Raw genomic sequence first — 18,628 nt, 5'->3', positions numbered from 1 at the left:
AGTCGCCGGTCTGCTATAATGTCACCTGTTTTTACTAACAGCTCAACATTACTGTCTACCCCTAGAGATGGCCTCAGTCTGACTCCCATCCCTCAGTCTACTGCCAAGGAGTCTGTCTTCTATGATTACTGTCGCAAGCCGCGACATACTCGTGAAACATGTTGGAAGCTTCATGGGACTCCATCCAGGAGTCGAGGTGATCGGTCTGGTTCTAGAAGAGGTTGGTCAGGCCAGTCTAGAGGACGTGGCTCACATCCACAGGTTTATCAGTCTAGTGCCGTTGATACACTTAATTCTACTTCCGCTTCCGTTGGCCAAGCATCTTATGGTCTCTCTAACATGACTACTCATGAGCTTGAGGATGTTCTGCGTCACTTGCTGGACCACCGATCTTCTATTGCTCCCAATACATCTTCCTCGTCGTTTGCCCGCTCAAGTAACTTAGCCTCTTCTCCTCGTGGTTTCCTATCTCATAAGTCTTTGCCCTGGATTATTGATTCTGGTGCCTCAGATCATATGTCTGGATCTTCTAATCTTTTCTTTACCTATAAGCCCTCTTCAGGTCAGGACAAAGTTAGGATTGCAAATGGTATTGTTTCTTCCATTTCTGGGAAAGGTTTCGTCCATGTCACTCTTACTATACTTCTATCTTCTATTCTCTATGTTCTCAATTTTTCTATTAACCTGTTATCTTTGAGTCGTCTTACAAAGAATTTGGATTGTAGTGTGATTTTTTTTCCTGATTATTGTCTTTTTTAGGACCTTGTCACGAGGAGGACGATTGGTAGTGGAAGTACAGAAAATGGTCTCTACTTCCTGGATCAACCGGACAAGCTTGCTCATTCTTCTACCAAAAGTCCTACTACCCAAGATGATTTATGACTATGGCATCGGCGTCTTGGGCATCCTTATTTTTATTTACTTAAGCATTTATTTCCATATGTTTTTGCAAACATAATATGTCTAAGTTTCTTTGTGAGTCTTGTTAACTTGGAAAACAACACAGAGCTTCTTTTGCTCCCCATTTTAATAAAAGTTTAATTCTTTTTTCATTAATACATTCTGATGTCTGGGGTCTATCTCGTGTTATGTCTGTGAAAGGTCATCAATGGTTTGTTACATTTATCGATGATTTTTCTCGTACTGCTTAGGTGTATCTCATGAAAGACGAGTGAGGTTTTCTCTGTGTTCTGTAATTTTCATAAAATGATTTGTATTCAGTTTGGGGCCACTGTCAAAATCTTTCGTTCTGATAATTGGGGGGGGGAGGGGAATACATAAATTCTGAGTAAGGGTAATATTTTTCTACCCATGGCATTATCCATTAGACCTCTTGTACTAATACCCCTCAACAAAATGGAGTGACGGAATGCAAGAATCGTTATCTTCTTGACATGGCTCGGTGCATGTGTTTTTCTATGAGTGTGCTTTGGTCTTACTGGGGCGACGTTGTTCTCACTGTTGTCTATCTTATTAATCGTCTTCCTACTAAGGTCTTGTAGAAATAAGCTCCCCTTCAGTCTGCTGATTCAGTCTTGCTGACATCCTCACCAAGGGAGTTGGGAGTAAGCCATTGCATGCCATCCTAGGTAAGTTGGGCATGAAAGATATCTTCGCACTAGCTTGAGAGAGAGTTTTAGAATAGTACATTATTAGTATATTATTAGTTGAATTTGTAATTATTTTATGCCTTAGGCTCCCTTATAATTATTAATTTTTATTAATATATAAGGGGATGATACCACAATCATTCCTTAATCTTTGTATTCTCTAAAATTAACAGATAGTTAAACCAAAGATGTTCAAAAAAGGAAGACGATCGACAGACAATGTCATGAATTGAGGAGAAAAGATTGCCGGAGACACAACTGTGCAGAGATGAGTGGTGAGATTTGTGAAATGGCGGAAGGAGACGTGATGAAAACAAATTGGGTATACAGAAAACTGTGGGAAGTTGAAGATTTTTAAGATATCGGTACAGAGTGTGGGTTACAAATTCTCGAAAAATTGTTAAATGAACTGATAGATCAAGTTGTTGAGACCTCCCGTGAAATTTTTTGATCTGTAACAGTTAAAATGAACTGTACATCTTCTCTTTTTTGGCAAAACAAAAGACATATAGTGAATTTTAGAGAACGTAAACTTTCTCCTTAGATGACAACACAACAGTCCGTTCCTCCAAAATTTTCCCAGGAAAGAAAATTACAAAAACATGTTGGCTCGAAAAAAGAAAGTGGCAACACATTAATAAGAATGATCAAATTCAAGTAATCAATTTGGATATTATCCAGCAACCCATCTTTATGATCACTGATCTGATACCAAAGAAAAAAAAAAGGAAAGATAAAATGAGAGAGAAACACTTAAACTGATTGAGAGAAAATATTAAGGACAAAGATCTGGCAAGAAAAAAGAGGGACACAACAGGCTTACACATGCATTATACAACTGCAGTTTATACAACACAAAAATTTTCTAAGGTTTTTTGGGTGCTACAACTTTACACATGGTAATTACAAGCATATTTTACCAATACAAAAAAACAAAAACGAAAAAGAAAAAGAATATATATTACAAAATCAGTTCAGAGTAATTCTTGCTGGAAGGCAAACTCCAGGAGCTTGCTCTTCCACAAAAAGGCCTTCACAAGCAACTAATTTCAAAATAGACTGAGTAGTGAGGCAGTACCTCTGCTGAGCTTCTGCAAAGCTCCTGCTGAGAACCTGCTCAATCCAGTCCTCCACTGCTCTCTTATTGTCCGATAACCAACCAGCTGCAAGTATTCCGACCATGGCTTCTTCATCAATCTCCAACAAAGCCTCAGACCCTACTGTCTTCTTGAAGCTTCGATCTATTTCCATCAGCACTTTATCTGCAAGTGCATTAAAGTCCAAGGGCTCGAAGACCACTGTCTCATCCACTTGACCGAATAAATCTTCCAACCAAACTTCCAGGTTTTCCAAGTTGGAGTCACCATCACAGTTTCCATAATTATTCTCTTCAGACTCCTCCACAGGCAGATTCAAATCCAGGGACAATTTTGATGCTTTGTGTGCATGTTTAGGCATTTCCAAGGAGTCATTCATGTCAAGTAGCTTCCTTTTGTTCCTGGATATTGGTTTTGAGTTTTCTTTCCTTGACATAACCGATACGCTCATCCCATTGGTTCTAGTGGCATCATCAACACATCCAACTAAAATTTGCATTTGCCAGCCTTTGGCTCCCAATACTCTTTCCTCAGAAAATTCAACATGTTCTTTCTCAGAAATGTTTTCTCTATTAACCTTTGTGGTATTTGAAGTAATCACAAAGATGGCATTGTTGATGCTGATTTCTCTCCCACGTGAATCAGGAAATTTACCAGTTCTAATAGCCCGAGACAAGCTATCTTGAGCCGGTAAATCAGCCTTATCTACATTTTCAAGAAGCACAACTGAACGAGGTTTCCTACTCAGCTCCTCAGCAATATAATCAATGACTGTCTTTCCCCTAAACTTTACATCATAACTATTTAAATCTTGGCAGTCGAAGATGGAGTTTGAACAGCTCATTCCATCTACAGAGCTTAGATCCACAGAGATTAAACTTTCCCTGCGGCCAAACATTATCTCAGCAAGTGCTGCAGCGATTCTCTTCTTTCCCACCTTGTCATGTCCAACAAAGCTGAGCCAAATGTCTCCTTTGTGATTTGAGCCACAAAGTCTTCCATGTCCGGTCCTGCAACGGGATATAGTTTGACTAATAGTACAAATGGCTTCACTTTGCCTGCCAACCTTTTCAGTTAGTGCTCTCCAAAGGGACTTGAAATCTTTTGGATTCACTTGCCTTCCCAACTCAGGACCAGAGCACGACGAAGGCGAAGCAATATGATTTGAAGCGTTCTCACTGACTCCATGAAACTCAGCAGTAGTGGAACCTGAGTAGTGAAGACGACTCTTGTGATGCTCAAATTTAAGTTTTCTGGGCTCTTGACTAGAAACTGCATAAAGTGTTCCTAATCCCAAATCTGTGGTCAAAGAAGTAGCTGAAGATGGTGATGTGCGATTGGGCTGGTGACTCTTTGAAGCTTCTATGAGTATCGTGGGTTGGAAATCTGCATTTTCAACTTCAGAAGCCACTGGGGATACTGTTTTTTGTTTCAGGGGAGAAACCTTTCGTAAGTCTATTAGAGTGGAAGAAATTAGATTGGACGACTCAGTTTCATTTGACGATGAATTCTTACTGCTACTTTCCTTCCTATCTGCAAGAAAATGAAAACCCTCTACATGTTGACTTTGAAACCTGGACTGCGAAATATCAGGATGGAATGGCCTTGTGGGATGAAGACGCTGGCAGATATCATTCCATTTCCTCTGTAGACCCGTAAGTTTTGCATTCAATACAGTTTCATCATCTTTGGCCTGCTTACATGTTTACCCAAACATTTTAACAACTTAAACAATGAAATATTGTGCAAGTGTCGTGTCATGTGAGTCTCTCGATGCACGTATGTGTGTGTGTGTCTATATGTGCAGTAAACAAGGTCAATGGGCCTGTTTGGTGCAGCATCATGTAGGCCAAAAGTTGATAATCAGAAAATAGAAGCCAAACACACCCCCCCCCCCCCCCCCCCCCCCCCCAAAAAAAAAAAAAAAAAATAGCTTATTTAAGCTATTTCTGGCAAATAAATTATAAGCAAAAGTTACACTAAATGATCTGGCACAAACATTCCAGAAGAAGAAAAAAAAAGAGGAAGCTATAAGCAATTCATATAAGCTGCACCAAACAACCCCAATGATTTAAATCTTTGTAGTACATACCTCTATAACATCCACTCTCTTGTTTGCATCACATTCAGTCATTTGCAACCAAGAAGACAAACTTGCCGAGTACTGATCGGCAACTGAAGTGGTTGATCCTCCCTTCAATATAACTGAAGCTTCTTGCTCATACTTCTCATTGCAGAGGTCACAACGTGTGGGCTGATTTGTGCTACTTACTAGATTCTTGAACTCGGATGGTGTAGAAAAGAAACCGCCAAGTGGAACAAATGACCCCATCAAGCTGTAAGGGCATCATGAGCACAGAATGTGAGTTCTAAGGGACATAAGAAGTAAGAAGCTAGAGTGTTTTCATTTATAAATATATTTATTCCTAAAAGTGTACACATATTTTGGAACCACTACAGTGAATAAAAGTGACATAACATACAATTTACAGTAGAAGTACATATAGACAATTCAGAAATCATACATGTTAGTCTATGTATTACTTGGTCGGGTTCATTTGTTCAATCCATATCTAATTCAACTAAATCCATTTAAAAACAATGCCCAATTAATACACATTATTGTGTGTTTGGGAGGCCTAACCTTTGGTATAATGCACAAAGTGGTGGCACCAAAATTTGAACCCATAACCTCAAGGTTATTAGGCCAAGTTGTAACCATTGAACCAATGGTTACCCCTATTTAAAACTATTTATTAAATGAGCGGATTTGGGTGGGGTTTTTTTAATGTATAACCTATTTTGACCTGCCCAAACACACCCATTCGCCACCTCTACTTGAAATGATCACAGATTGGTAAAATTCCTAGTTTGGTTACCCCCTTAATGAATCCCTTTATGGAGCACTAAACTTCAAGAGAAACCATAAAGAACTGCAAAATCAGGTCACCCAACATAAACAGATTGGAAAAATGTTTTTGACATCAAGAGAACAAGCTAAACCTCCTGATCTAATTGGAGAAATGAATCTCATTTATGGCCCGCACTTGGAGAATTCTCAAATGAGCATTTCTGTTTCCTAAGAGACTAGAACGGAACACTAGTAGAATAATGAAATCCCAATGTTTCCAAAAGAAAGAAAATGTCTCAAAACACAACAAAACATACTGAAACAATAAGTTGTGTTGACACAAAATTGCAATTTTCTCATAAATATTTTATATTTTTTTAAGAAAAAGAAGATAAAGGGCCTTATTTTCGTATAGGAAGAGTTCTTATTATAATTTTAGTATTGAATACTATTAGTATTACTATTCTAGTAAATTTCCTCGTCTTATTTCAATGGAACCTCATGCACTTATAGAAACTTTTTGTTTTTGGGAAAGATATTTTATATAAAGACCAGAATATATATACATCGTATAAGGGGCATATCTGAGGACAATACGAGGATGGGAACCATCTAGGAAAGTTGAGGGCCATCCAACAGTAGATCAAGTTGAACACAATACACCAAGAGTCCAAGTAAGAATTAGCAGCACCAGAACAGAAAGACAAGGGAAAGAGGAGACAAGCCACTAGACTAACAATAGATTACACCTGATAACATCATATAGCAAACCAGCATAAAAAACCCATGTAGTCAAATCCCTAACAAACTGCAGCAAATACAGTTCTTGGGAACTTCCATTCTTATTGCAGCCATATGTTTGGTTGGTTACTTTGCACATCAGTATGAAGGTATTATCTGCCACTAACATACATCATAACTTCTGCTACAATTGTCTTGGAGTCTCGATAATTATTTGGATGAAAGTCTCGCATTCCTTTCCTTCCATAATCTACCACTTATACAATCATGTACACTTAAACTTCATAAAATGAATTCATTTGACAACTAAGAAGCATGGACATGGACATGGACACGTGACACGACATTGACACGCCAACACGCTAATTTTTAAAAAATGTAAGACATGACACATGAGGGACATGCATGAAATATATAATTTTGTATATTTATATAGGTATTGTTTTATTATTGTATCTTAAGTTATTTTGTTCAAACTTATAATTAGTTTCACATGTGTCTAATCAATAGACACGTGTGTCCTCCAAGTGTCCAAAGAGTGTCTGGATCTTTAAAAAAAATTTAAAAAATAGGACATGTTTTGAAAAGTGTTGGACACGTGTCCTAAGAGTGTCAGTGTCCGACATAACACGGATACATCACCTTCTTAGAGGTGTCCGTGCTTCTTAGGACAATACTAAACAATTTTTCGTTCTTACTAGCTTTTATATTTCAGCAATACTACATAACCAAAAAACAATTTCAAGTACTTGTGGTTCACATTCATTTTGTACATAGACCTCACAATACACCAATTAAATTTCAACCACACTTCACTTTTCATGGTACTTTTCTGGATAAATTATAAATACACCCCTTGAGATTTGCTTAAAGTACGGATTGCCCCCTGTGATTTGAAGAATTATAAATATCCCTTGTCAGAATTTTTTATTTAACATAATTAATTAAAAAAATGAAATTTATAATTGCTTTCATATATAATAATAAAATTACTTAAATTATTAATTGAAACATATTTCTTACATCCTTAAAAACTGTTAATTGATTTGATAATTTATTAATAAAGGGACGATTTGTTAAGTAGACTTTTATATTTTGATTTTACATTTGTTCGTTCAATTATTAGGCTTTTATACATTTAGACGAGTTTTAGTTTGTATTTCAAAACATTTTTTGGAAGTGAACCGATCCAACATTTGTGTTTGATCCAGTCAATGGAATGTTATGTATTTTCAAATTCTCCCCGTCTCTTTTAAAACATTTACAAAATATTTCCATTTCCATGGTAGCGGAAAGGCACAAAACAATAACCAAAATCAAATTTTGATCCTTGCACAAAAGTTGAAAAAAGTACATCCATTAAAGCAAGTTACAAATGTAAAAAGACTATACAAGTTACAAAGTTAAAAAGATGTTAATATGGATGATTGTTGGTGGCGTGGGTAAATCATGGGCCCTTTGAAAATTATGGTAGGCACCGGGATGGTGCAGGACCACTGAAGGTAGAGGGAGTGAGAGTTGAGGTAGCCTGATAAGAAGAAAGAGAGCGGCCCTGAGGGAGAAGCCTTTGAGCTTGGTGGAGGTGGTTAATATGGTTCTTATGTGTATGAGTAGACAGCCTTATGCAAAGGTGGAAACCTTTTATAGGAGGATTGGGCCATGGAGGTTAGCTCACTCTTGCTTGATGTCTTATGCCTAAGGACAGGTGGCTCATCCCTTCGCCCCCAGCTACACCAATACTCTGACCTCAGAGGTCATGTTAAGAAGCTACAGCGAGTAGGTACAATACACCTTACAAGGTATCACTTGTCTTGGTCAAAATCTGCTCTTCCTGTATAATGGAGCCACCTCGAGGGGTTGAATCAAGCAACTTTGACTACCTCTCAACGCTAAGCCTCTAAATGTCAAACCACAAGTCTATGATGACCGTGCATATAGTTTATGGGTAAGCTTGAATGTCCTATGTTGTAGAAGACATACCTCAGGGGCCCCTAGAAAGATTGTTAAAATCGGGATCCCAAGTCAGATCGTAGAGAGGGACTAATGGATCGGATCGTAGAATCAGAAAGAATCATAAGATCCTACTTTTAATGCAAAATAAAATTAAAAATTATCGATAATGATAAACTATATTACATAATTTAAAAAGATTAAAAAAAATGATAAATTTGATATAATATATATTCTATGTTAACATAAATTAGAGAAGACATTTGAAAAATGAGTTTATAGTCAAATTTTTAATATAGATATACATATATATACATATATATATATATAAGAAATAAATAGTAACAAAAAAAATTGGTGGGATTGGGATCGAAGTAGAATCGGGATCGTATGAGATTCTACATCATTTTATGACTAGGATTGTAATGCCTTTAAGATCTTACTAAATTTAAGATCCTAGTGTGATCCGGATCGTTTGGCCAAACTGAGATCGTAGAATCGTAAGAAGAATCGTAACATCCTACAATCCGGATTGGGATTTTGATAACCATGGCCCCTAAGCCCTACTTTCAGCGTAGGCAGATGTTATATCATTGGAGTGCCATTCTAGATACAGCTTGTGAAGCAAGAAGGAGATGAAGCGCCAAGTGAATGCAAAACAAATCCATACCGAGGCATAGAGTGATGGTGCGACAAAGCCATGGTAAGGCATAGAGCGATGGCCTGGAGAATCCATATAAAGGCATTGAGGCAGCCTAAGGGAAGCAAAGGCAAGGTTTAAATAATGCCTTATGATGTGAAGAGGTGGTTTGAGCCAACCCCATGACAATGACGTGGCTCGCTACATAGGAAGTCCATACACATACGTACACTGACCACTTTGTAATTCAAAACCTTTGGCTTTTTTGTTTATCCACAGAAAATTTGTTGCAACACAAAACTTCTAGCTCCGTTTTTACATCTAGACGCTTGAGCCCTAAAAGATGTAAATTGCGGACTCGGCATTGAGTGGTGAGTCAAACATACCATCTAAATTTAACCTATAAAAAAACAATCTCTTCTATATAGGACATAGTTTATATGATGAATAATCAATAACAAGACTATGCTACAATTTCAAAAATGAAAACTACAATACTAGTGAAAAACATCTAAGTTGTCTATTCAACAAGAAGTTACAGTGTTTTTGGTACATTATATTACTTCCTAATTGAATTTTGAGTATGAGAAGGAAAGACTGATTTAATAATTTTTAAGTACAAATAAAAATTGATTTCATACAAGAAAAAAAGGCCGATCAAATTTATTACCTCATAAATGATAAATGTAGGATGTCAAAGAATACAAATAATTGAGCAGTTAGGAACTTAAGATTGAAGGCCAAGTAACACAAAGGAATGAATGCTTTCAAAACCAATGTTCAATTAGCAAGATGAAAGGAGATATTGGCGACGATGTGCTTCTAAGGGGTTAATAGAAATTTGAGGCTTCAATCCCTTTTCCCAGTAGCCCATTTATTTTCAATTCATGACATCAACAACCATTAAAACAATAGAAATTATATACACAAGATGGGTCACAAACCTGGGTTTTGAATATAATCCTCCACTTGAAGGTTTTGAACTAGTGATGGGTAACAGATGCAAATCCCAATCTTTCTCTATGGAAGGAAACTGAGCTAAAATCTTCATGTATGTCTCATAACTCTCCACTTCGCCAATCAACCATAATTTCTCACCATGAGCCTCCAACAAACCACTCAATTGTGAAACCACATAGTTCACAGTATCAACCGAATTGCCATCGGCAATCAACACCTTCAATTCTCCAATATTAATCACAATACCAGGCTGAGAACAATGCTCCATTGAATCACACACTTCTTTAAACTTCAAACCCATGATTTCCTCACTCCCACCTTTAGCAAGAAACTCATAAATCTCCTTCTCAACACAAATTACACTCAACCCATCAATTTCACTTGGTAATACACCAATTTTCCCTCTTTGTACACACTCTGTGAAACTACCAAGCGCATCATTCGCAAAAACTCCGATCAATAATGGGTTCTTTTTCCCCTTTTTGTTCGCCAAAACCTCTCCGATTCTTCTACAATTTCCGTCTCCATTTTCAAACCCAGAAAAACCCATAAAAGGGAAATTGAAACCACGGCGATTCAGATTCGAATCCGAATCAGAATCGGTCAAGTTACGAAGAAACAGAGGAGGGCAACGAGATCGCGAAAGGGGCGGAGGCCGAAGAATGGCGAGCTTGATGTCGGAGCTCCGAAAACCCGCTTCTCCGAAAACCCGGCTGACAATCGGGTCGTCGAGAATCGATAATATGAAATGCTTCATCTCAACCTTGACACACGAAACCGACGATTGGCTTTGATTCTGTACCTGCTGGTACAGGTGGAACGTGTAGGGGTGTCTTCTCTGATTGGCTTGTGACCGTTTGATCGCCGCCATGAGAGAGTTCGCCACAGGAGGATCATCATCGTCGGCCTTGGAAGTCGGAATACGATCCAGAGACACACCGACGGAGAGCTCGAGGGCTCGGAATTGAAGGCGTGGCGAGTAGACAGAGCTGGGAGCCCGTGAGCATGCGTCGCGGAGAGTGGAGGGAGGAGAGAGTAGGGCGGAGACGGCGTGGAGGGAGGTGGTTTGAGCGTGGCTGCGGCGGCGGGCGACGGAGACGGCGGCGTCGAGAGCACGCGCGGCCTCGTCGGTTAAGCATTGCCGGGCAGAGCTAACCGGCGTTGGCATAGCCAGTGAGCGTATATAGGACTAAATTTGTTTATTATTTTTTATATATACACTCTCAGATAGAAAAATTAAAAATTAATATTATAAGAAGAGTGGAACCAAATAAATATTTTGGAAGAGTCCAAGGAAACTTTGCATCCATTTAAAATTATTTATGAAAATTTAGGAATTTTAAATATTCTATCAAAATTTTTTTTAAGAAGTGGGTTAAAAATTAGCTCTTAACTTTTAATTTATTTTAGATCATATTAATTTTCACATTTTTTACATATTGTTTTAAAAAAAAAGTCAAAAACAATTAAAAAATTAATTTTTAACTATCTTTTTAAAATCTCTCTAAATTTTTAACTATCTTTTTTTTAGTCACGATTAATTTTTTTTTTAATTTTGATATTATTTTAGTTATGATTCATGAGATTTTTAATTATATTTTATTATGTGTTATAATTCAGAAAAGTTATAAGGTGAATATGAAAATTGTGTACTATAGTATTTTCTTCAAAAATTTATTTTTGCTGAAATTTTTTTTTTTTAGGACTAGGTATTCTTTTTTTATGATTAGATATTCTTGTTAATTTATATGCACCTTAATTAATTTCAAAATAATTTCAAAACTTACGTAAAAGTCTTAATTAATTTCAAAATAATTTCAGAACTTACGTGAAAGTGTTCTACGTAAATTCAACAAATCTCACGCCAAGACTTGAACCACACTCTAGACTGTAAGATCTCATTTGACAACTTTTAATTTTAATTAAAAAATTAAAAAAATTATTATAAATTATCATATTATTCTTTTTATTTTTTTAAAAAAAACTTAAAACATTACTAAAATAATTTATTTCAAACAAGGCCTAAATTGCACCATTAGCCAGCCGTTTCTTCTTCTTCTTCTTCTTGTTGAATGCCGATGATGGTGTGGCTTTGTGGGACCATAAAAGCAAGCACTCAGTCGGTACAATTTCCCCTTTAATGTAAAACGATGTTCGTGCTTTTTTTTTTTCTTTTTTTTTTTAATATTTTTTTACAACTTTTTAGAGGGAGATAGATAGAATTTGTGAACTCAAGCGGGTGTAGCACTCTAGACTAGAATTCGTGAAAGTGTTCTACGTAAATTCAACAAACATGTTTTACTTTTTTTTTCAGGGTCAATTCCACAGACGCTAATACATATAGGCCATGTTTGTTTGGGTGGACATGAACTTGGGATTGGACTAATAGTCCAATAAAATTATTAATCTGATATTTGGTTAAACAATTGAAGTACGGACTAATTATTTTAAACTTGACTATTAGTTAAGATAGGATACATAATCCAACGGATTCGTAATCCTAGGACTATTAGTCATGGAAATGCTAATCCAATCTGCCCAAATAAACAAGGCCATAATTGATAGGATAAAATTTTTAGGTATGAGTGAATTATATCTAGCGTCAGAAGTGTAGGTTCAAATAGCTATTTATATGTGAGTCCATGACTTACCGTTACATAGTTAAGTGTTTTATTATATAAAAATCATCTAAGGGTGACCTCTGAGCCCTCGGCCTCTTATAGGATCTATCATTAAAGATTAACCCTCTATGATTAGACCTTTTTGTAAAGATAGAATTGGAGTGATTATCATACGCCATTTGTATTGGGATTAATTTTGAATTTGATATATAATTTAAATTGTTTTAGTTTTAGAATATATTAAATAGATTATACTTTATAAAAACCCAGATTATCAAATATTGATAGTTTTTTCATGAAAAAATTATTCACTTTGTTTGATTTGAGTTTTTTAAAAATACTTTTCGAAAAATTTTACTTTCTTGTTTTCTGAATTTTTTTGTTTTTACTGAATTTTTTAATATTTTATGCAATTTTTTTAATTTTTAGACACGCCTAACATAAATACACTTAAAAAGTATAATTTTTGTGAAAAAAATCTTTTAAAAATTCACTAAATATCAAAAATACCAAAAAATATGAAAATTCAGTATATTTTTCGTATTTTTATGTATTTATTAATTTTTTAAAATATTTTTTCACAAATATTTTACTTTTTAGACATATCTAAGTAAGATGCATATAAAAAAAATAAAAAAATATTTAAAAATTTAAAAATATTTATTAAAAACAAAACAAAAAACAAAAAATAAAAAATTTAATTTTCATTAATTCAAAAAACTCATACAAACACACTGATTGATTGATGTTCCATCAACTACGCATATATATTACTAAATATATCTTTAAAAATAAACAAATTATTAGAGTAAGACTTAAAATAGACTCCATCGAGCACATAATAGTTATTGCCCCATGTCTTAAAAAATTTGGAGAGTTGTATTGTTCTATAAAGAGTTTTGAGTGAATATATCAAAATATTTAATACAATTTTTATTTATCGTATATTTTTTTAAAAAGTTAATTATTAAGTCATTGGGGAAATGATATTTTTGAGTTTTTAATTTTAATTTTTTAACTTTTAAATTGTCATATCTTGCATCGATGGAAATTAAGAGGGAAAAGGAGAGGAAAAGTTGTTTTTAAGATTTCATGGTTATCTTGTTTTTTATTTTATTAAAATATCAACCTTGCTTCATACACTCAGCGGGGGTCGCGCCCCCAGTGACGTGGCGCGCCCCCACTAGTCGGAAATCAAAAAAAAAAAAAAAAGAAAGAAAAATTGTTTTTTTCGGACCAACCCCCAGCTGACACCTCACTGGGTGTCACCCCCAGCTGGGGGTAGGAAGCATTTTTCTTAAAATATATGTATTGTAAAAAAATGCACTTATATTATATTCACACAATTTCTCTCCTGAACCAGCTAAATGACATGGCAAGACAAAACTAAAATTCTAGTTGTTACACATTGTGCGTGTGTTTCACGCGTGTGTTTCACGCACAACAAAACCCTCGTCTTTTCTTCTCTCTCTTTCTCATTTTTTACAAAAGCAAACTTTCTCTCTCCTTTCAAACAATTGTCCACTCTTCATATCGTTGACGATCACTACATTGCCATCGCCAACAATCTGACCACCACACCATCAATTACTCGACCACTAACGATCCGACCACTACCCCATCAACGATCCCATTACCTCTCATCTCCTCTCATCTCGCTCTTTCGTTTTATCTCTCTCATCTAGAACACCAATCGATTCTCTCGCTATCTGTAACGCCTTCAAAATACAGTGTAAGTCAACCATTCACAAGATCCATAAGCATAGGAGAAATATTAACTTTTTATTCATCAAAGTCTGCTTTACAAAGATATTACATGTAATTCTAACTATAAATAACAAGGTAAGTGCCCTACGGGCTTACCTCTTTCCAAATATTAACTTGGTTACAACAAAAGAGAGTCCCAGCTCTATACATAGAAAGCTCTTGGCTTGAATATACATGTAATATCAAAACAAAATAACCAAAAGGGAGTCTTCAACTCCTAAACCTCCTAAGCTAAGGCCTTGGAGGCGGCATGTCTCCTCTACCTGAAAAATGGTGTCCCAAGTAGCGTGAGCCAAAGCCCAATAGAGATATGCTAAACAGTATATGAGAATTAACTAAAACATTAGTATTCGATAAATGTTTAACACTTATAAGTCATCTTACTCCTTTTCCGTAATCAATCAACATTGACACCCATATTTCAATTCACATCCAGTTATTTACCCAAGTCAATTCATTGACATAGTTCATTATCATTTAAACAATTCAAAATTAGACTATAATTCATTTATCAACACTTTAATCATAAACATCATTCATACACTTTCATATCTTACCATTTTACGGAACTACATTCGAGGGAACCGGCACCCAAATATATATATAAGATTTCGGGACTTTCACCCTGGACACTCCGGCCAACTTAATTATCAATAAAGTACATCCCCTATCTCCTCCTAAACAAAGATACATATGCAATGTATTTAAACACGTTGTCGTATACAATGACCAATAAAATCACATATTCAATGTTTATATCCAACCGTCATATTCAATGACATGATCCGTTTGATTAGTTTCAATTCACCTAATCATCATGCAGCTTCTACAACAATCATGGCTATCCTCCACTGATAGCCCAAAACCGTTATTTCTAAATAGATAAATAAATCTCTCAAACAAATAATTTATTAACTTTTCCATAGGTGAGTGATTTATCAATCCAACTACACTATTTAACCACAATTTCCTCCGATTTCACAATTCTCAAACCAATTTCATTTTTCCACATCAATTTCATAATTATACAAATAATTTCCTTAATTCAATTAAGGCATTTTTTCCCCTTTTCTCAATAGTGCACCCAAGGCCAAATTCCACCCATTATACACAATTAACCCATTTTCAAAATGTCACATACACATATGGAGCCCAAAGAAAATCCCTCTTTCACAATTTCAAACTCAAACCCTAGCTTTACCCAAACTTCCCGAACTTCCCAAATCCCACCATTTATACAAAATAACTAATATTTATGCCAAAGCTCATATTAAAGAGTAGATTATCCCTACTTCGAAGGGAGAAGCTCAAAGGAGAAGAAGAGAGAAACCCAAGATGCTCCAAATCCAAACTTTTTCGGATCAAAAGATAGCCCATGCAATGCTCTAGCTTTTTGACAAAGAGAATAAGGTAGAATGGCCCTAGAACATGGAGTATTTATAGAGAGATAGAGTATTTTGGAGAGAAGTTGTCGATCTAGGGTTTTGGAAGAAGAAGAGAATAAAAAACGGTGAAGTTCACCTCTGTTGCGAACTGATATATGCGAGGCTCGCTTGAGCGAAGGAGTTGTCGCTCGAGTGACCAGACTCAACAAGTGGCCTCGCTTAAGCGCAAGAAGCATGGCTCGAGTGCACAATGCAAAGCTTTAGGTCTGCCACTAATGCAGATGCACGCTCGAGCACAAGAAGTCTTGCTCAAGCGAAGGAACAAATAACACGGGGCTCACTCGAGCGCAAAAATGCTCGCTCAAGCGAAGAATACCAACCTTCAGGTCTTACAGAGACACAGACGCACGCTCAAGCGCAAGAAGCCTCGCTCGAGCGAAGAGACACACCCCACAAGGCTCACTCGAGCGCAAGAAGCTCACTCGAGCGGAAGCTGCGTCTGAAAAAGAAACCTGAGGACTCTCAGACCTCGCTCGAGCGTAAGAACCCTCGTTTGAGCGAAAAAGCAAATACCCAAGGCTCACTCGAGCGCAAAAAATCTCGCTCGAGCGAAGAAGCCAAAACCTGGACAGCAACCACTTGTACTAACTCACAACCAACCTGTTCCAAACTCACCCAACATATCCCAAAACTCAAATACAAGGAATTAAAGGATGGAAATAAGATACAGACAACAACACACTACCACGAAACCCGAGTCCGAAACACAATGAAAGTCGGGGTAAAACTTGGAGTGCTATAACCTCCCCCCCTTAAAGAATTTCGTCCCCAAAATTGTATACAAGTTTCAAAATCATGGTTATTCAACCCCCAACGGAATTACAATACAACATTCATCATTATGACCCATCCACCGGTCATTCCATCTCTTCACAAGAGAATAAATCCACAACATATACAACTCATCATGTATTATCAATAGGCATATTCCAAGATTTAACAAATTTCAACACATACCTTCTATGTTTCCAAACATATTCAATGTTTATAACAAGTTTACACTTCCAAAACTTAAATAACATATGCAATGTTTAAATTTAACTTGTGTCTCCGAAACATACTCAACATTCACAGTGTGTTACAATCTCAAAACATATACAATGTTTTCATAGGTCTTAAACAACATTAAAATCTCAACTTATACTCAAACATCAACAAATAGGTCCGGATATTTCTCTCAGACCTCCATTTCACATTCCCAAGTTGCTTCCTCAACCCCGTGATGTTTCCACAATACCTTGACCAAGGGAATCGTCTTGCCTCACAAGACTTGTTCCCGTCTATCCAAGACTCGCACCGGTCTCTCCTCATACGAGGCATCCTCATCTATCTCTAAATCGGTCCAATCCAGCACATGCGATGGATCCAGCTCATATTTCCAAAGCATACTAACATGAAACACGCCATGCACTCCGGAGAGTTGCGAAGGCAACGCTAAACGGTAAGCAACCTCTCCACTCCGTTCAAGGATCTCAAAAGGGCCAATAAACCGAGGGGACAACTTCCCACTCGTCCCAAACCTCATCAAACCCCGCCTAGGTGATCTTTTCAAAAAGACGTGATCACTCACCTCAAATGACAAAGGCCTCCTCTTACGGTCGGCATAACTCTTTTGGCGACACTGGCTGTAATCAACCTTTAACGAATAAGTGTCACTTTCTCCGTCGTTTCCCAAACCAACTCTGGACCTAACAAAGGTGCATCACCCACCTCGGCCCAACATACTAGAGATCTACACGGTCGGTCATACAAGGCCTCAAATGGTGCCATGCCAATACTTGATTGGAAACTGTTGTTGTAAGCAAACTCCACTAAGGATAGGTGTCTCTCCCATGACCTCTTAAAGTCAAGAACACAGCCTCGAAGCATATCCTCAAGTATCTAAATAGTATGCTCGGATTGCCCGTCAGTCTAATGATGGTAAGCCGTGCTAAAAGTCAACTTAGTGCCCAAGGCACTCTGCAAACTCTGCCAAAACCATGCAGTGAAACGCGGATCTCTATTTGAGACAATCGACAGTGGGACCCCGTGCAACCTCACTATGTCCCGAATATACAAGTCAACAAGGTGATCCATCGAATCTCTTACGCGCATAGGAATAAAGTGCGCTGACTTGGTCAACCGGTCAACTACCACCCAAATGGCATCACTCCCCCGTTGAGTCCTCAGACGACCCACAACGAAATCCATTGTGACGTGCTCTCATTTCCACTTGGCTATAGGCAAGGGTTGTAACAAACCCGCTGGCCTTTGATGCTTGGCCTTCACTTGCTGACAAGTAAGACACTTTGACACAAACACTGCCACATCCTTCTTTATCCCCCTCCACCAAAACTGGCGACTCAGATCATGATACATCTTTGTGCCTCCCAAATGCACCGCAAGACGTGAATGGTAAAACTCTCGGAGTACTTCCTTTCGGCAAGACTCCGGTACAAATAAGCGGTCTCGGTACTCACACTCAGGTCAAGATACACCGTCAAACCCTTCTCTACTTTCCCACTGGAGATCTTCTCCCGGGGGATTCTACTTCAAAGTCACCCTTCTGTACCTCTAACACCCGATTCACAAGTGTAGGTTGTGTAACTACAGAAAACAAGGCTGCAGACTCAACAGACTCGCCCAAATGCAAGTTAAATTCCCCAAGGGCACCTAACATCTCTCATTCCCAGATAGCTATACAAGCTACACTACTGATGAATTTCCTACTTAGGGCATCGACCACAACATTGGCCTTTCCTTGGATGATAATGTAACTTGAAATCATAATCTTCTATGAACTCCATCCACCTTCTCTGTCTCAAATTCAAGTCTTTCTGTGTAAACAGATACTTCAGACTCTTATGATCAGAAAATACCTCAAACATCTCACCATACAAATAGTGCCTCCAAATCTTTAAGGCAAATATCACAACTGCTAATTCTAAATCATGAGTAGGGTAATTC

The 18,628-nt window shown here is 37.1% G+C and overlaps 1 protein-coding gene across 1 annotated transcript; it reads right to left on the bottom strand.

Moving 5' to 3' along the window:
* Positions 1–2,417: 2,417 nt before the first annotated feature.
* Positions 2,418–11,140, bottom strand: LOC114283961 (protein SMAX1-LIKE 6). The gene is made up of 3 exons (XM_028226831.2): positions 9,834–11,140; positions 4,800–5,043; positions 2,418–4,400 (listed from the first exon to the last, which is right to left on the bottom strand). The coding sequence occupies exons 1-3, from the start codon at positions 11,015–11,017 to the stop codon at positions 2,580–2,582; spliced, it is 3,249 nt and encodes a 1,082-aa protein (XP_028082632.2). The 5' UTR covers positions 11,018–11,140; the 3' UTR covers positions 2,418–2,579.
* Between the last annotated feature and the right edge of the window lie 7,488 nt (positions 11,141–18,628).

The sequence above is a fragment of the Camellia sinensis genome, chromosome 3, assembly GCF_055761805.1.
Source record: "Camellia sinensis isolate YWXY chromosome 3, ASM5576180v1, whole genome shotgun sequence".
Classification (NCBI taxonomy): domain Eukaryota; kingdom Viridiplantae; phylum Streptophyta; class Magnoliopsida; order Ericales; family Theaceae; genus Camellia; species Camellia sinensis.
Note: the sequence above shows the minus strand (reverse complement) of the source record. Positions and strands in the feature narration are given on the sequence as shown.

Bases quoted from the DNA above. Each gene is read 5' to 3' on its own strand.
- LOC114283961 (XM_028226831.2), bottom strand. From the start codon at position 11,017: ATGCCAACGCCGGTTAGCTCTGCCCGGCAATGCTTAACCGACGAGGCC. The intron at 5,044-9,833 runs GTTTGTGACCCA...ATGCCCTTACAG, and splicing joins GGATTATATTCAAAACCCAG to CTTGATGGGGTCATTTGTTC. The intron at 4,401-4,799 runs GTATGTACTACA...ACATGTAAGCAG, and splicing joins AGAGAGTGGATGTTATAGAG to GCCAAAGATGATGAAACTGT.